The sequence below is a fragment of the Cicer arietinum genome, chromosome 7 (assembly GCF_000331145.2).
Source record: "Cicer arietinum cultivar CDC Frontier isolate Library 1 chromosome 7, Cicar.CDCFrontier_v2.0, whole genome shotgun sequence".
In the NCBI taxonomy this organism is placed as follows: Eukaryota; Viridiplantae; Streptophyta; class Magnoliopsida; order Fabales; family Fabaceae; genus Cicer; species Cicer arietinum.
In genome coordinates this window covers 30832476-30853389 of record NC_021166.2, presented here as the reverse complement: position 1 = coordinate 30853389, position 20914 = coordinate 30832476, and the positions used below count along the sequence as shown (strand labels likewise).

General features: G+C 31.3%; 1 protein-coding gene across 50 annotated transcripts; it reads right to left on the bottom strand.

The window, feature by feature from the left end:
* Positions 1-1168: 1168 nt before the first annotated feature.
* On the bottom strand, positions 1169-20908 carry LOC113787786 (uncharacterized). Of its 50 annotated transcripts, XM_073371038.1 has the most exons (16): positions 13502-20908; positions 13364-13425; positions 12348-12488; positions 10645-10741; positions 10271-10366; positions 10059-10165; positions 9397-9776; positions 8296-8364; positions 7402-7463; positions 6856-6995; positions 6239-6490; positions 5610-5674; positions 5492-5515; positions 5358-5408; positions 4676-4703; positions 4008-4571 (listed from the first exon to the last, which is right to left on the bottom strand). In XM_073371038.1, the coding sequence occupies exons 1-7, from the start codon at positions 13547-13549 to the stop codon at positions 9773-9775; spliced, it is 555 nt and encodes a 184-aa protein (XP_073227139.1). In that variant the 5' UTR covers positions 13550-20908; the 3' UTR covers positions 4008-4571; positions 4676-4703; positions 5358-5408; positions 5492-5515; positions 5610-5674; positions 6239-6490; positions 6856-6995; positions 7402-7463; positions 8296-8364; positions 9397-9772. The 50 variants fall into 50 exon arrangements, with proteins under 50 accessions (XP_073227146.1, XP_073227140.1, XP_073227130.1 ...); XM_073371039.1 differs by lacking the exons at positions 4008-4571; positions 4676-4703 and adding an exon at positions 1172-1522; XM_073371037.1 differs by lacking the exons at positions 4008-4571; positions 4676-4703 and adding an exon at positions 1548-3011.
* Between the last annotated feature and the right edge of the window lie 6 nt (positions 20909-20914).

Below are 20914 nucleotides of genomic sequence, written 5' to 3'. Positions count from 1 at the left end.
GAATGATGTTTGGGGTCTAGTACCTAGACCAAAGAATAACATTATTGAAACCAAGTGGGTTTTCAGAAACAAGTTGAATAAAAAAAAGTGAAGTGGTCAGAAACAAGGCAAAACTTTTTCACGAGGATACAATATTACAAAACTTACATGTTTAAGAACTTCAGGCAAAAAATTACTTGTAATTGGTCATTCCCATAAATAGATTGCGCAAATTGAATATTTGAACTTCTCATGCCTGAGTATTCTACTAAAGAAATTATAACATTTAACAAATATAAGTTATTTGGCTTGTCAATGATTCAAATAAAGTGGAACCAAGAGCTCAATTTACTAGTTGTTTTTGAAAAGAGTTAATGAAATTTGGTAAGACATAAGTAAGGAATACAACTTCATTAATGGGTTCAAGAAATCAAAAAACAAAACAAGAGGAAGATAGAATCAGAAAGAAGCATGTTCAACAAATTCTTCCTACAACACGAGCAAAAATAAAATACAAAACAAAAACACCACTGAAGATCTGTGTAAATAATGAAAGGAAAATATTTCATTCGAGATAAAAAATTCCATTGATCAAAACTAATTAAATAGAAAAATTGTAACAATTCAATTGATTAAAACTAATTAGATATGGATTCATAGAAAAATAGCATCAATAAAAGAAAAATGGATTCACAATTCTATTGATCAAAACTAATTAAATATAAATTGTAACAAAAAAAAAAAAACTTTAAACTTCTTATGAAAATCGTGAAGAGAGATTGGCAACAGTAAAAGAAAGTACATAGTAGTTGTCTCCAAAGTTAAGAAATATACTCTAAAATCGAATCCTACACAATGTATAGCAAAATCATAAATACTAAAGTAGTTCTAATCCTGATAAATACGAAAATCAATATTACCACACAACATCATATAAAGACAACTATATTATTCAAGAAAAATTAATTTGCAGAAAAAAAAATGACACTTACCTCTGATAATGTCTGCTAAGGCCTTCACATCCCACATTACATTCAAAAGTTATCTCAAGGGATGTAAGTTGGATCGGTTTTGACAAAATTCAATAATCAAACTGATTGATTATCTTTGAGTTGAGTTTTAAATTTGTTATTTTTTTTTCATTTAACTCGAACAGAACCAATCTAATCAAGAACGGGTTGTGTTGGGTTAAATTAACAGGTTATACAAAAATAATAATCTATTTTTTATTTTATGAGAGAAACATAAGTAACAACAACTGCAATTTAATTCAATGGAAAAATATTTAATATCTGAATGCCTCAAAATTTATAAAATTTCAATCACATCATTCAATTCTTTAAAAAAAACCAACAATCTCTCACACAAAAATTTAAATTCAACAATCTTCAAATACATAAATAAATTTAACAAGCTTCATATGCATAGGTAAAGCCAACAATAAATCAATAAAATATGAAAACTCATCAATTATAAACAATGTCAACTTCAAGTTCAAACACTTAACAAGTTCCTCAAATTATGAAACAGAACAATTGAGAATCTGCAAAAATAAAGATGAATAATAAATAAATAAAATATACATGAAATAAAACAATAACAAGTACCTTAAAATATAGTAGTGATTGTGTTAAGCTTATTAACAATAAATAACATATACAACAATAAATAAAATATACATGAAATAAAGCAACAACAAGTATCTTAAGATATAGTAGTGATTGTGTTAAGCTCAGCAGCAGTCACCTCAACATCATTTGAAACTAATTCAGACAACTCAAATTTTAAATACAATACATAATCTCATTAGCACACCAAATGATTAAAAGAATAAAAAAATTTCAAAATTAAAATAAAACATTCATACCCTACTCAATCTTTTGTACTTAAACCAACTTAACTGTTAAATTGATTTTTTTAGAAGACTTAATCCAATTTTGGATACAAATCAAAGCTTCAACGATAATGGAATCTAATGTACTACAAAGTGAATCGAGATTCGACCTCCTGTATTAAACGTTGACTCAAATTATACATTAGACACTGGAATAGCTAAAACATCTCTAGCTAAGCGAGAAAGAACATGGTGTTTATTTGTTCTTCCTTTCCACCATTTAACAATGTCAAATATAAGGGAGTCCACTTCAACACCATCCTCTAAATACCTATCCAACTCACTTTATCTTTTTTTCATGTTCAACCTAAACAAATTTTCCCAATCATCCTCATCCCCCTTTTCAATGTTAGACTAATGCATGTTGAGATTCGTGATGCTAGAATCACTGGCTTCATTAGTAATAGGATACAAAACAATATAATGTTCAATCAATTTAACGATGAGATTTTTTAATTTTTCCATCATATCATCAGACTTATCAGTGCCATATATTATTTTAAAATAAAACTCAATATACTCAAATTTATAATGGAGATATAAAAAAACAGCTACAAACTAAAGAAAATTAACTCACTACTATCACAATATTTGTTGAATTTTACTTGCATATTTAGAGTCATCTTTTTCAGAACAACATCTTCTCTATTCTTGCATTTAGTCAATGTTTTATGTAAAAAGAGTTGGCTGACGTGTAATGATCTAAAAAAAGAAAGACTCGCTTCATAAAATGCCTTAAAAAACTTCACAAAAACACAAGAATGTTCTCAATCAATTTCATTAGAACATCCTCCTATCACACTACCATTAGACACAAATCACATCAACATGTTTTAAACGATAAAATACATGCTCACATTATTCAATAATATCCACATCAAAAAGGTGGAGTTCCACCTAGTATGTACATCAAGTGTTAATATTACTTTAAAATATACATTCACAGTTTTTGCACGCTTCTTAAAAGTAGCCAACTTACTAAGAAAATATTTAACAAACTCACATGCAACCCTTATTTTAGCAATTGATGAGTCAATTTCCTTCAAGCCATCGGTGACAATCAAATTCGATACATGTGCATTGCACCTCATATGTAAGTACTTCCCATTAAATAGATTACGACCAAATAATCATGTCTCTATTCAGATATACAATAGTCAAGTTGTTAGCACTTGTATTATCAAAGTAACACAACAAATAGACCTAATTCCCCATTTTTTCATGCAAATTTTCTAGAATTATCCCTATGATTTCACCTTTGTGGTCGGAAATCAAACCTAAACTTAATATCCTCTTCTTCGAATCCCACTCACCATCAACATAATGAGCTATTACACACATAACTCATTTTTTGGATCGATGTCCAAATATTAGTGGTCAAAGACACCATTTATTTATTTGCAGACAACATACTTTTCAACTTTTCTTTTTTATCAAAATACAATTACAAGCAACCTCTAACAACAATAACACTGGCAGAAATTTTAAAGCTTAGTTGGACCTCACACATGAATTGTTTGAACCCTTCGTTTTCAACATACTTAAAAGAAAGTTCATCAATAATTATCATATTTATTAGTGGTATTCTAATTCTCAATTAAATTCAACAAATTTAAAACTAATATTATTAGAGTCATTATCATTTTCCTTTCCAAGAACAATTGTCTTTTATTCCTAATTAACTTGTCTCTTTGAATTTTTAAAGCACTTATGTTTATACAAGTTAGTAGTTCCATGACTAGAACTATTTGTTGTATAAACTTTTCTACAATACTTACATGTACTTAAATCTAGTGCTTGTCGTGATGAAATTTATTGTACTTGTGGAACAAATTGATTAAAAATTTCTTATACTCATTCCATTGTAATACTTCATTTATTTTCAAGTTCTTACTATTTTAAATAGAATACTAAAAAATATTTAATAAATTTAAATGTAAAAAATTGAAATTAAATTTATCATCAATATAAATTTTATCATAAATAATATTTAACTCAAATAAATAGTATTTTGGACCATTTCTGGAAATTGGTTTCAGTTTGTACCTTATACAAAATGGTGTTAGACTTCAAGTTTATATTTTTATTATGTAAAACTGTAACAAAATATAACATTTAAATAAATAATTTTTAATTAAAAAATTTAATTCTTATTTTGATAGAAACAGTTCACAAATTAGATACGAATTTATAAATAGCCATATACAAGATTATAAGACCAAAATAAATTGTACGCAAAATTGATAGATGCATGAATATCTTGCATCAACAATTGTATAAAAATCAATTATAATTAATTCATATAAAAATTAATTATGAACACATGCTGAACAAAAGAAAAATGAATTTAAAGTATTAAACCCATTGCCCAAACTAAATATAAACGGATTTCAACAGATTAGATTGAATCAAATTCAAAAGTGATCGGATACTGGTCAGGTTGGGTTAGATTGAGTGATGTACACCCCTAGTTATCTTTGAGTGAACTTGATACTAAGAGACAGATTTCTACAGTCCATACCCTTATCATACTTAAAAGGAACTAAAGAAAGAATCAAGAACACCGGATCAACCAAAGACAGAGACACATGAAGAATTCATAGTAAAAGTGGAGATCGCAAAATGAAAACATAACACCAACAAAAGTTTAGGTTTCCCGTAGTCACCAATACCCATTTGGGAGAGAAGATCCTTATTCCTATATTATCACAAATGACATAAAATAGTAAACATCTTGTAACAGAGAAAGTAGAAATCAACATAATAAAACAGCACCAAACCATGTAGTCGAGAATTCCTGACCTTGACACCGGAAAAAACATATAGAAGCCTAGAAAGTATATAATACAGTAAGAAATAAAAGCCTAGAAATAGTGACAAATAAATGCACAAAAACCAAGAAAAAGGTGCATTCAAATCAAGCCATATGAAACACCAGATGATATAGGTAAGGTAAAAAAAAAATTCAGTGAGAAATAGATGCACAAAAACCAAAAAAAAAGATAGAAGAGTAGCATAATTCTACAAACTATGTCTCATATAAAAAAGAGAGGCCCACCATATTCTCCTAAGAATACAGATCAAGAACTCAAATGTAGAACAAACATTTGTAAGAAAAAAGTAGTATTAGTGTAAGAAAGAATTGGAACAACAATAATTTAAAATCTAAATAATAGTTACAATCATTAAAATAATAAAAGAAACATCCGTTAAAATCTAAATAATAGCCGCAGATTGAAACTAGCAAGAACCAAATCAAGAAACCAAAATCAACAATCAGAAAAGAATAAGAATACAAAACTAGAAGATAAAACCAGCGAAAGATAAAACCAAAAGGAATTGAACCTACAACAACAAAAAAGAAAAACATGCTTTGCCACACTGCAGAAAAACAGGTTCATAATTCAATTTATATGTCTTGCGATCAAAGTACAATAAAAATAATAAACGAATAACTCATTGAAGAAAGAGTCGATAATCTTACCGGCTAATCTTTTGCAAAGAAATCGAGAAGTGTGGATGCTGCAATTAACGCCTAGGAAATATATGAACAACCATCATGACATTATTGTACAAAGCAGAAAGGAACTGTGTAAACGCCTAGGAAGACAGGCTCACCAAGTAGTCCCAATTTTTCCAGAACTGTGTAAACTTTAGCATTGTCAGAATACAGATTGAAAACCCAAACGTAGAACAAACATGTGTATGAAAAAAGTAGTATTAATGGTATGACAACCTCTAAAGCTCAGCTTTTCAATTATAACCACTAACTCTTACCACACACCAATAGACTTATCTTACCTGAAACAGTGAAAATCATAATAGAGTAAAGAAATCAAAAAATAATCAAAATACAAAACACGAAAAAATCAAAAAAGAAGAAGATAGAACTAAAAGAAATTGTGTTTCACATATTACCTCTCCTGGAAAATCAAAAGGGAAATAACAATTACAAATAAATGCTCTCAGAATCGATAAGGAAATACTCAAACAAAAAGATAATTCTAGATATCACCCAATCAAAACTCAAGGCTTGACGTTTCGAAGAAAGTTATCGTTTTGACAAACCATGCTGCAGAAAAAAAAAAATTCGCAATTCATTTGTATGTTCACAATTGAATTTATCTAGGGCTTTCCGTTTCTTATCCATTCAACAAGTCTCAACGTTCTAGATATCTAAACTTCAACTCGCAGCAAAACATATAAACGCATGTATTAAATTATCCTTGAAATAGATGTACATGCACTTCAGAACCTCTCTTAAAACTCTCAGTTAAAAACACAAATATTAGCATTGCCACAATACAATATCATATGACACCCCATTCTAGAATTCCAGAATAAACGCATTAAAGGAGAAAATACCGATTAAATCCAAAGGCATGTCCTTGATAATGTCCACAACAGGTTCCACATCCCATGGTACATTCATAGGCTCTCTCCATAGCAAAATCACGTCCTTGTTAATCTCTGTCATGGCTTTCACTGTCTATATCCCCCTGTGACACCCAAACATAGCAAATTTTGTCTTCTTTCCATCGAACTTGCAAGATCATATACTCCATATGAAATGATACAATTTTGGCTTCTTCCTACTACCGATGAGCCCTTGGGCCACTGTAACAAAGAGGATATCTTTTTAGGAGTATTATCGTAAATCACAAATAACCACAAAAACAACTAATGAGTAAAAGAAGATAACAGAAACCTTTCCCAACAAAGTTGTCCCCAGCAAACAGATACTCAAAATAAGTAGCACATATGACGTAACCAAAATCCCTTATCTTAGGAAGAGCAAAGAGTTATTCCAGAAACTTGTATACTACTCCAGAAAAAATTCAAATACTCAAAAGTCATAAGATCAGCTAATTATACTCCAAATTGAAATGACTCGACAACAAAAGTCGGAAGTTAACTTTGTAGTGATCACCAAATTGAAAACAAGAGACTTCTGTGGTACAACAAACCCATATAACGCTTACCTTGTAAGTATCAGATGATACATGAACAGAGAGATTACTCTGTGACAAGTAGTTGGTGACAAATAGCATAATTCTCCAAACCAAGTCGCCAATTAGATATGCTCAGCAAACTGTCCCAGTCTCTCCAAAACCACCAACCCCTAGCCGAAAATTTAACATTGTTAGATCAAATGTAAGAAAAAAGTAGTATTGATTGATGGGGGTAACAAAACTATCACGACCCGAAAACTAAGCGTTGTGATCGGCGCACAGGCTATACTACTAGTCTGGCAAGCCTATCAATTAACTTAACAACTAAACCGTTCTCTAACCATTTAAAAAAATTATATATATACGAAATTTCGACAGAGTATCCTCTATAACTTCAATATTCCCAAATTTATAAGATCCCTGTTTAACTTTCAATGCAATCATAATTCATATAACATTATCAAATTTGCTTAATACACTTCCAAAAAAAATAGACTTTCTAGACTCCAGAATAGCTGCAATTTACATCAGACTCAACAAACGTTACAAAAATGATCCTCGATTAAAGAGGCCTACCAAAAAAAAGTATGGTCAAGACCAAAATCTACTAACATATTTCTACTCAGTTGCATGCGAATCTGAAAAAATAAACAATACAAAGGGGTAAGTCACAAAAACTTAGTGAGGAGACAACAATCACCATCAACTAGAAGAGAAACACAAAAAAGCACGAATAACTGTTTTTCAATCTTGTAGCGATTATGTTGTACACATAATAAAACCATTAAACTTATAATTTAGTGCACAGATAGAAATATTAAAAAATTTCATTTGTAGCAAAGAAAAATCAAAATGAATAACATTAAAATCATTATGAAAATCAAACAAGTAAAATTACAAATTTTTGAGAACCAATAGATGACTTCATCTCATTGATAGTCCTTTCCTCCTAAGGGTGGTCTTTCTCTTAGGGGTGGCTCCATCTAATGGATAGCCCTCTCCTCTAAATCCCGCAACGCTTCGTCACGCTTCAATTAGAGAGCTTATATCTCGTTGATAATCTTCTCCTCTTACGGATGACATTTCTCATAGGAGCAGCTACATCTAACGGGTAACTCTCCCTAATCAGAACGAGGTAACTAAGTGCACCTAACGTCGTTAACGATTTAGTAATTATAACAAAGATTTTTCAAAACACGTATTTAAAATCATTTCTTATTTTATCGTAATTCATGAAAAACATATTCAATCGCATAAAAAATCAATATTTAAATACCTTTAACTCATAAGTAAATCAAACTAATAATATACTATATGACAAATACCATTAAAATAAATAAATGACGAAATCTAGATAATTTTTAAAGGTTGTGTTTATCAAATTTTTAAATAAATATTTTAACATAGAAAACGAGTAAAATAATAATTATAACACTATAAAAATATATGACGATGACCGTGTCAACTCACCACTATGAAGAATCGTCTAAGTTTACTGTCCAACAACTGGAGTAGCCGGCAGGACCTCAGCTAACAAATCTGAGTATCAAAAATATTCTAAAGACTTTAGAAAAAAAAATTATTCTAAAGTTTAGCTAACTCTAGAAAACCATAAAAAAATCATTTAAATCTACTCTAAACACAATAAAATTTTTCTAGATATTCGTATTAGCATTAGAGTTTGTGTACTTACCTCAAAGAGTCTAAATAAACAACTCTCAAGAGATGGGTATCTTTTTCCTTCCCTAGAGTACAAACCCTAACCCAAAAATCATAACCAAGAGAATTCGTAGGAGCATGAGAAATTATGCTCCTAGGAATAAGGGTTGAGGGTTCGAATATTATAGAGTGAGAAGAAGCAAAGAGAAAGAAAGGAAAAAAAAACAAAAACAAAAATGGGGGGAGGTTTTATGGCGAGAGGGAGAGAGAGAAGAAAGGGAAAAATGAATTAGAAAAATGAGGTGAGGTGAAAAAGAAAGTGTAGTAGACTTGTTTTAATTAATTATTATTATTATTATTATAATATATTTTTTTTAAAATGACACGGCGTGTCAAAAACCCTTGGCCAAAATTTTCAATTATAACATCCAAGAGGAAACCATAAAGGAGTAAACCAAGAACACTAGCAATAAAACTCCATAGATGAAATGAAAATAATTTATAATCCAAGAAAAGTATACAAAAGTAAATGTGAGGCTTGATACTACACAAAATGTTGTTTTACTTCAAAACACTCTACACTGCAGAAGACGGATTCGTGTTTCATTCACATGTATGGAGATCAAAACGTTCAAAGCCGTAATAGAAAAATAACAAAATTCAATAAATTCAACCAAGGGTGATGAATGATGGCCATGTCCTACTAAAAACAGAAAACTTGCATCAGAACTCCCAACGAACTCAAAAATAGCAGCAGATCATGCAAATAAGAACAACAAACTCAATGAAAGAAACCAGCAAGAACAAAATCCAGAACACATATGATAAAGGATAAGAGAATAAGAATACAAAACATCAAGATCAAACAAGAGGAAGATAGAACCAAGAAGGAATCGTGTGTTCACAAATTACCTCTCCTGGAATCATAGACAGATAAACAGATCAATGAAGGACCCATTCTCCGACCCTTTCAAGATTCTGAACTAATAAATAATCCAACATATTATCTTGATACAGGTAAGTGTTCTTTTGTTCTTAAGAGTCATGTTGAGTATCCTGATATAGACCTTTCTATTGCAATTAGAAAATCTGTTAGATCATCTACTAATTATATTTTGTCTAATTATGTGTCATACTTAAAATTGCCTACTTTATTTGCTGCATTTACCTCTAAGTTGTCTGCTGTAGAAATTTTAAAAAATATATAGAAGGCTCTAAAAATTCCAAAGTGGAAGGAAGTTGTTCTTGACGAGCACATGAGAAGAATCAAACATGGAGAGTCATGACGTTACCTACAAGAAAAATTATCGTCAAATTTTTTGTGAAGACCATGATGAAGAAAAAGGATTTGAGGGTTGGAGGACACTCATAATCTTGGCAACAGTAAAATAAAGCACAATTGTCCAAAAAGCTAAGAAATACACTCTAAAATAAAAAGATACTACACAATGTACTACATATTCATAAATACTAAAGCATGTCTAGTATACTACATAAACACAACTTGATACCACATATACATATTCATAAATACTAAAGCATGTCTAGTATACTACATAAACACAAGTTGATACCACATATAGAGGGAAAACATCCAAAGATTGCATTGAATGGTGCAAACCACAACCTGCCACGAGTTCCACGGCACACCCAAATACGGATGGACTCCATTAAAATGATTCTGCGATAACAAAACAACAATAAATATAACTTACAACCGTGTAAAACATGATAGAACCAAACACATTGAGATTGATCGCCATTTCATAGAAGAGAAAATTGATACTGGAATACATGTTTGCCATTTGTGACTTCCAATCTGCAAACTGTTGATATCTTGACAAAAAGTTTGACAAACCCTATTTTTGAGCAAAGTTTGACACTACAAGACAGAAAAAAATAGGTTTAGAATCCTTTTGATCAAAGTTAATTAAATATAAAAAATTATTACGAAATAAACGTCAAACTTTTTGTCAAAACCATGATGAAGAAAAAGGATTTGAGGGTTGGAGGACATTCATAATCTTGGCAACAGTAAAAGAAAGCACAATTGTCCACAAAGCTAAGAAATACACTCTAAAATCAAGATACTACACAATGTACTACATATTCATAAATACTAAAGCATGTCTAGTCTACTACATAAACACAAGTTGATACCACATATAGAGGGGAAAACATCCAAAGATTGTATTGAATGGTGCAAAACCACAACCTGCCACGAGTTCCACGGCACACCCAAACACGGATGGACTCCCTGTGACATGCACAGAAAACATAAAGGAAGTGCAAAAAGTAGATGCTAATCAAAGAAAAATTGCAATTAAAAGAGTTAGAGATGACCAATTTTGAGCCTAATAAAAGTAGGAACTATTGACAGGCAGTAGAACATATCGTTCATCGCAATTAGGAAAGATCTTCTCAACAACACAATTAGATACTCTTGATTCCTCCTAATACAGAAAAATCTTTAACCATTGAATATAACTAAAATACACAATAAAAAAAAAATAATTTATTCAGTCATTGTCACCAAACTTAAACTAAGGCTTAATACTACAGAGAATATATATGTTTCAACATGGTAAACTGCATAATAGCTTGAAAAAGTAATACATGATCCAATGACAATATTAGATTTTATTTAGAGCCAATGATGAATGAACAAAGTAGAATAAAATTTACATGTCTAAGAACTCTTGATTTCTCTTTAACATTATAAACATACTAGGAAATACATTAGACTGCATTCACCTAATGACTGTGCAATTTAGATATTTAGACCTCATAACTACTTATTCCAGTATAGAAATGACAACATTTAATAAATCAAATTATTTTACATGTTAATGATCCAAATAAAGTGGAACCAAGAACTTGACATACCAGTTGTTTCAGAAAATAGTTAATACAATTTAATAAGACAAATGTGTTACTAATTTGTTGAAGTAATTAATTAAGAACATAAGTAAAGAAAACAACTTCATTACTGAGTTCAAGAAATCAAAAACATGAAGAACAAAGAAGGAGAAAGATAGAACCAAAAGGAATCGCATATTCAAAAGTTCCTCTTGCAACACAAGCAAAAATAAAATAAATTAAAAAACAAGAAAGCCACTGAAAATTTTAGTAAAGATTAAAAGGAAAAGATTTCAATAGAGATAAGCAAATCCCAAGACATCATGCATTGAAGAACTTTGTTCAAAATCCTTTTGATCAAAATTAATTAAATATAAACTATAACGAAACAAACTTTGAACTTCTTATGAAAACCATGATAAAAAAAAAGGATTTCAATGATGAGAACATTTTTGTGGATTTGTAAACTTTTGAACGAATTGAAAATGAAAGTTAACCCACCCTTAAAATTATTGTGCGATAACAAAACAACAATATATATATAATTTACAACCGTGTACAACATGATAGAACCAAACACATTGAGATTGACCGCCATTTCATAAAAGAGAAAATTGATGCTGGAATATATGTTTGGCATTTGTGACTTCCAATCTGCAAAATGTTGATATCTTGACAAAAAATTTGACAAGTCCTATTTTTGAGCAAATTTTGACACTACAAGACAGCAAAAAGATGGGTTTAGAATCCTTTTGATTATTTCGTTATAATTTATAATTAAATATAAATTATAACGAAATAAACGTCAAATTTTTTGTGAAAACCATGACGAAGAAAAAGGATTCGAGGTTTGGAGGACATTCATAATCTTGGCAACAGTAAAAGAAAGCACAATTGTCCACAAAGCTAAGAAATACACTCTAAAATCAACATACCACACAATGTACTACATATTCATACATACTAACGCATGTCTAGTCTACTACATAAACACAAGTTGATACCAGATATAGAGGGGAAAACATCCAAAGATTGTATTGAATGGTGCAAACCACAACCTGCCACGAGTTCCACGGCACACCCAAACACGGATGGACTCCCAGTGACATGCACAGAAAACATAAAGGAAGTGCAAAAGGTAGATGCTAATCAAAGAAAAACGGCAATTAAAAGAGTTAGAGATGACCAATTTTGAGCCTAATAAAAGTAGGAACTATTGACAGGCAATAGAACATATCATTCATCGCAATTAGGAAAGATCTTCTCAACAGCACAATTAACCCCTTTGATTCCTCGTAATACAGAAGAATCTTTTACTATTGAATATAACTAAAATACACAATAAAAAAAACTTATGCAGTCATTGTCACCAAACTTAAACTAAGGCGTACTACAGAGAATATAATTGTTTCAACATGGTAAACTGCATAATAGCTTGAAAAAGTAATACATAATGATCCAATGACACTATTAGCTTTTATTTAGTGCCAATCATGAATGAACAAAGTAGAATAAAACTACATGTCTAAGAACTCCAGATTTCTCTTTAACATTAGAAACATACTAGGAAATACATTAGACTGCATTCACCTAATGACTGTGCAATTTAGATATTTAGACCTCATAACTACTTATTCTAGTATAGAAATGACAACATTTAATAAATCAAGTTATTTTACATGTTAATGATTCAAATAAAGTGGAACCAAGAGCTTGACATACCAGTTGTTTCAGAAAATAGTTAATACAATTTAATAAGACAGATGTGTTTCTAATTTGTTAAAGTAATTAATTAAGAACATAACTAAAGAAAACAACTTCATTACTGAGTTTAAGAAATCAAAAACATGAAGAACAAAGAAGGAGGAAGAAAGAACCAAAAGGAATCGCAAGTTCAAAATATTTCTCTTGCAACACAAGCAAAAATAAAACAAATAAAAAAACAAGAAAGCCACTGAAAATTTTAGTAAACTTGTGAAAACCATGATCAAAAAAAAAAATTTCAGTGATGAGAACATACTTGTGGATTTGTAAACTCTTGGACGAATAGAAAATGAAAGTTAACCCACCCTTAAAATTATTCTGCAATAACAAAACAACAATAAATATAACTTACAACCGTTTAAAACATGATAGAACCAAACACATTGAGATTGACCTCTATTTCATAGAAGAGAAAATTGATACTGGAATACATGTTTGCCATTTGTGACTTCCAATCTGCAAACTGTTGATATCTTGAAAAAAAGTTTGACAAGTCCCATTTTTTAGCAAAGTTTGACACTAGAAGACAGCAAAAAAATGGGTTTAGAATCCTTTTGATCAAAGTTAATTAAATATAAATTATTACAAAATAAACGTCAAATTTTTTGTAAAAACTATGATGAAGAAAAAGGATTTGAGGGTTGGAGGGCATTCATAATCTTGGCATCAGTAAAAGAAAGCACAATTGTCCACAAAGCTAAGAAATACACTCTAAAATCAAGATACTACACAATGTACTACATATTCATAAATACTAAAGCATGTCTAGTCTACTACATAAACACAAGTTGATACCACATATAGAGGGGAAAACATCCAAAGATTGTATTGAATGGTGCAAACCACAACCTGCCACGAGTTCCACGGCACACCCAAACACGGATGGACTCCCTGTGACATGCACAGAAAACAAAAAGGAAGTGCAAAAGGTAGATGCTTATCAAAGAAAAATTGCAATTAAAAGAGTTAGAGATGACCAATTTTGAGCCTAATAAAAGTAGGAACTATTGACAGGCAGTAGAACATATCATTCATCGCAATTAGGAAAGATCTTCTCAACAACACAATTAGACACCCTGGACTCCTCATAATAAGAAAAATCTTTAACCATTGAATATAACTAAAATACACAATAAAAAAAAAAAAAATTATTCAGTCTTTGTCACCAAACTTAAACTAAGGCTTAATACTACAAAGAATATAATTGTTTCAACATGGTAAACTGCATAATAGCTTGAAAAAGTAATACATGATCCAGTGACAATATTAAATTTTATTTAGAGCCAATGATGAATGAACAAAGTAGAATAAAACTTACATGTCTAAGGACTCCTGATTTCTCTTTAACGTTATAAACATACAAGGAAATACATTAGACTGCATTCACCTAATGACTGTGCAATTTAGATATTTAGACCTCATAACTACTTATTCCAATATAGAAATGACAACATTTAATAAATCAAATTATTTTACATATTAATGATTCAAATAAAGTGGAACCAAGAGCTTGACATACCAGTTGTTTCAAAAAATAGTTAATACAATTTAATAAGACAAATGTGTTTCTAATTTGTTGAAGTAATTAATTAAGAATCGCATGTTCAAAATATTCCTCTTGCAACACAAGCAAAAATAAAACAAATAAGAAAACAAGAAAGCCACTGAAAATTTTAGTAAAGATTAAAAGGAAAACATTTCAATAGAGATAGGCAAATCCCAAGTCATCATGCAGTGAAGAACTTTGTTCAAAATCCTTTTGATCAAAATTAATTAAATATAAACTATAATGAAACAAACTTTGAACTTCTTAAAACCATGATAAAAAAAAGGATTTCAATGATGAGAACATTCACATTCTTGGCAATAGTAAAGGAAATTAAAGCACATCTGTTCCTAAAACTGCGAAATATACTCCAAATTCAATATCCTACCCAATGTTTGGCAGAATCATAAATACATAAGCATTTCTTATCTTTTGATATACGCAAAAATCAATATTACTAACACCACGGACAACTATTAAATTCAAGAAAATTTACATTTCGATACAATGACAAGTTTTATTCTAAAGACTTCACATCCTTGATAATGTCTGCCAATGCCTTCACATCCCACATTACATTCAAAGTTATATCCGATTGAACTTGATACTAATGCCACAGATGTTGCAACCCATATCCTTAAGATCAAAATCTGTAAATAAAAATGATGTCTCAATGAAGAAGTTTGATTTATCTGGCGGTTTTCCTTTTCTAATCCATGCATAGTATCTAAAAAGGCTCTAAATGTCTCCAATTATCTTTGAAAGAAATGTACATGTACTTCATAATCATAAATACTGAAACCCTCTGTAAACTTGTAATAAAAAACACAACAATGAATATTGCACATTACAATATCAGGGTACGCATTCCAGAATAAATTCAAGGAGAAAAATCACCCACTAAATCCAATGGAACATTCATAGGCTCTCTTCTTGATAATCTCTGCCATGGCTTTCACTCTACCTCCTCGTGACACCCACACAAGATGATCAAAAGACAAAGAAAGGTGAATAATTCAGTGAAAAGTGGGGACAACCAAAAGAAAGAACTACAACTTACACAGGCAATTGTAGATTCTAGTCCTCCAATACAAAATTTGACTTCACCCCTACACCAGTTCTTGTACAACTTGAGAGATGATATTATTATTTTTGTCCTTACAATTAACAAGAATATAGAAAAAAAATACAACAAAAGGAATGACAAGTCGACAGAACAAAAAAGTGGCACACCACTTATCCTGAATTCCACATCCTCGGGGAGGGAAAAGGTAAACTGTAGTATCTTGTATGCTTCAACACTCTAGAATCTTGCTGAAATAGAAACATAAAAAATCCAACAACAGCAGGACACTCTATCAAAGGACAACCATCCCAAAACAACAAAGATATGTATAGAAAAAAATGACCGTTTTTATCTGAAGGGTATGTGCACTGAACTTCTTTGTGCCAAAGGTACCATATCAAAAACAACACAATCATTGACTATCTCAACTATAACTTCCACACATAAACCTCAAAGGAATTGACAAAAGTATGTGTACAGTATCAAACAAAGAATGAAATCTGAAGATTCTTAATACCAAATATGAAGTCTAGCAGCAGCAGAAAGTATACGGAACAGCCTGCAAAAGACGATGAAACATAGGAACAAATTTCCATCCAATTTGCTTCTTGTATGAAATGACATAATTTTTGCTTCTTACTACAGGTGAGTCCTTCGGCCACTGTAACGAAGCTGATATCTTTTTAGGAGTATACCAACCACAAATCACAAACAACAACAAAACGGTAAAAGAATATTATCTCTTCCCAGCCAAGTTGTCCCCAAAAGATACCTAACCAAGTTGTCCAAAATTGCTGGCAAAGAGAAAGGTAGTGTTAATCCAGAATCTTGTATGCTAAACCGGAGAAAAACTGTGCACAAACACCAAAACTTCAACATTGGATTGTACACAGTCAGAGGACAACAATCCAGAACAAACATTAGTAGGAAATATGACTAGAAAATTGTCAATTATCTCCAAAATTAAATGGGGTTGATAGTCTCACCCCCTAAGCTTTCACAAAGAAATAGAGAAGTGTGGAGAGGTACAGAAAATTTGTCAGTGACAAATAAATGCACAAAAACCAAGAAAAAAGCTAGCTGCAAAACGGATAAACACACATCTCAATTGTTTTTCTATATAAGAGTATCTCTCGATTTTCGAATGCATAATTATATCCAAAAACTATATAAACAATCAAATGAAGAAAAAAATTCAAATTCAAAAAATTGACATAAAAGAAGAATTGGAAGAGCAGACGATCAAAGCCCTAAAAACTCAATAATAACAGCAAATACAATAATCATAATAATAAAAGCAAACTTCAAGCTCAAAACCAGCAAGAACATCAAACCTATAAAAAAACCTCAATCAGGAAACCAAAATAACCAAGGAGAAAAGAGAGCGAATAATAAAGATCAAACAGTAAGATAGAACCAGAAGGAATTCTGTGTTTCAGATATTACTTCTCCTGCAACACCAAACAGGGAAATAACAATTGGAAAAAAATTCTCTCGAATCGGTAAGGAAATACTTAAACAAAAAGAATATAGTAGAGATCACAAAATCAAAGCTGAAGGCTCAATGTTATGAAGAACGTTGTCATTTTCATAAACCAAGCTGCAGAAAATTAAGTTCATGATTCATTAGTATGCCCTACGATCAAAATCTGTAATTAATCCATGCATCAAGTATCAAAAAAGGCTCTAGATGAACTAAACTTCAACTCTTTCTGTAAACAGATGAACGCATGTCTCAAATTATCTTTGAAAGAAATGTATATGTATTTCATAATCATATATACTGAAGCCCTCCTTAAGCTTTTAATTAAAAACACAATAATCAATATTGCCAAATTACAATATCAGGATACCCATTCCAGAATTAATAAATTCAAGGAGAAAAATCACCTACTAAATCCAAAGGCTTAAAAAGCATGTCCTTAAAATGTCCGCAACAGCTTTCACATCAAATGGTACATTCATAGGCTCTCTTTTTGATAATCTCTACCATGGCTTTCACTCTACGTCCTCCTCGTGATACCCACACAAGATTATCAAAAGACAAACGTGAACAATTCAATCAAAAGTAGAAACAACCAAGTGAAAGAACGGCTTTGACAATATGATACAGTCAATTGTAGATTCTAGTCCTCCTATACAAAATTTGACAGCACCCCTACACCAAAGATCTTGTACAACTTGAGGGATGATATATTAATTTTGTTCTTATTCTTATTCTTATTTTTATTTATCACAATTGACAATAATATAGAGAAAAAAATATAACAAAAGGAATGGCAAATCGACAGTACAAAAAAGTGCCAAACCAAGTTATCCTGAATTTCACATCCTTGGGGAGGGCAAAGGTTCTAGAATCTTGTATGCTTCAAATACTACATAATTTTGCTGAAACAGAAACACAAAAAATCTAACACCAGCAAGGCACTCCATCAAAGGACAAATATCCCAAAACAATAAGATATTAGATATGTAAAGAAAAAAAAATGACTGTTTTTATCCGAAGGGTATGTGAACTGAACTTCTTCAAGCCACGGTTTCCATGGCAAACCACACAATCATAGGCTATCTCAACTGTAACTTCCACACAGAAACCTCCAAGGAACTGAAAAAAGTATAAGTTGAGTATCAAACAAATAATGCAATGTGAAGATGGTTAGTAAAGCTGACCAAATATAAAGTCTAGCGGCAGTAGAAAGTATACGAAACAGGACAATAGACGAGGAATCATAGGAAGAAATTTCCATCCAGTTTGCAAGATGATGTACTCTTGTATGAAATGACACAATTTTTGCTTCTTCCAACTACAGACGAGTCCTTCTGCCACTGTAACGAAGACAATATCTTTTTAGGAGTATACCAACCACAAATCACAAATAACAACAAAACGCTAAAATAATATTATCACTTCCCAGCCAAGTTGTCTCCCAAAGATACACCACCTAACCAAGTTGTCCAAAATTTCTCGTAATGGGAAAGGAAGTTTTACTCCAGAATCTTGGATTCTAAACCAGAAAAACTATGCAGACACCAAAACATCAACATTGGATTGTACACAGTTAGAGGACAACAATCCTGAATAAACATTAGTAGGAAATATATGACTAAAATATGGTCAATTATCTCCAAAATTTGAATGGAGTTGATAATCTCACCCCCTAAGCTTTCATAAAGGAATCGAGGAGTGTGGATGCTGAAATTAATGCCTATGAAATATATGAACAGCCAGCATGACATTATGGTTCATGTGTCCTTGTCAATTCATTCACAGAAGATTAGTTGTACAAAGCAGAAGATGAGTTCTCCAATTTTTCTACTTCAGAGAGCGAACTAAAAGGTGCATTCACATCAAGCAATGAAACACCAGATGGTACAGGTACATAAAATTTTGCAGTGACAAATAGATGCACAAAAAACCAAGAAAAAAGATAGAAGAGTAGCATAATTCTGCAAACCAGGTTGCATATCATCAGAACAAAGAGAGCCCCACCATGTTCTCCTAAACTTTTGCACTGTGAGAATACAAATCAAAAACCCAAATGTAGAACAACATTTGTAAGAAAAAAGATGTATTAATAATAAGAACTAAGAAAACCCCTAAGGCTCAACTTTTCAATTATAACAATCTTTCAATTATAACAATCAACTCTTACCACACACACCAATAGACTCATCTGACCTGAAATAGTGGAAATCATAAAAGTAAATCGAGAAAACTGGTCTGGTTGATAGGAATTGACCGAGAAGACATGAATGGACATAATTTATAATATTAGTATAGGGTACCACATTAAAACTGAAACTTGGTACTCTACACCAAATCAAACATCAAGGCACACTCCGTGAAGAATTTATTAGTTTGACAAATCGCGCTGCAGAAAAATATTCTCACAATTATATTCTTTTTTCTTCTGATCAAAGCCAAAAATTAAAAAATGAAGAACCACTAATTGAAGAAATTCGTTTATTATATCTGGCTCTCTCCATAGCAAAATCACAGTCCTTGATAATCTATGCCATGGCTTTCACTGCCTACATCCCCATGTGACACCCACACATACCTCTCAAAAGATCGAGAAAACAAGTCTTCAAAAGACAAAGAAACAAGAAAATAACGTCGTCAGAGTAGAGATCACCAAAATCAAAGAACGACAATTGTGAGAATATAGGACACAACCAATTGTAGATTCCAAAGCTCCTATGCAAAATTAGGCTTTACCCCTATGCAAAATTAGGCTTTACCCCTATACCAGAATGAGTTCATGTACCAATTGTAGATTCCGGTGCTCCAACGCAAAATTAGACTTTCCCACTATACCAGAAGGAACTCATGTACAACTAAAGATAATACTATTATTCTTAAACTTACTCCTAAGTATCACAATTAGCAAGAAAATAGAAAAAAAATATTACAAAGGAAATGGCAAATCAACAGAACAAAAAAAAATGACAAACCAACTTATCCTTAATTCCACATCCTCGGTGAGGGAAAAAGGTACACTCTAGAATCTTGTATGCTTCAACACTCTAGAATCTTGCTGAAACAGCAACACAAAAAATCCAAAACTAGCAAGGCACTCCATCAAAGGACAAATATCCCAAAACAATAATATATTAGATATGTAAGTACAAAATGACCGTTTTTATCCTAAGAGTGTGTGAGAAATGAACCTCTTCCTGCCACGAGTTCCACAGCAAACTACACAATCATAGGCTATCTCCCCTGTAACTTCCACACAAAAAACTCAAAGGAACTGACAAAAGTACAGGCCGAGTATCAAACAAATAATGAAATGTGAAGATTCTTAGTAAAGATGGCCGAATTAAAACGTAGCAACAGCTAAAAGTATTCGACACAGCCTGCAAGAGCTTATGAATTATTGGAACAAATTTCCATTGAAAGATCATGTACTCCAAATGAAATGACACAATTTTGGCTTCTTCTTACCACAGATGAATCCTAGGGCCACTGTAACAGAGAATACTATTATTCTTAACTTTACTCCTAAGTATCACAATTAACAAGAAAATAGAAAAAAAATATTACAAAGGAAATGGCAAATCAACAGAACAAAAAAATGACAAACCAACTTATTCTTAATTCCACATCCTCGGTGAGGGAAAAAGGTACACTCTAGAATCTTGTATGCTTCAACACTCTAGAATCTTGTATGCTTCAACACTCTAGAATCTTG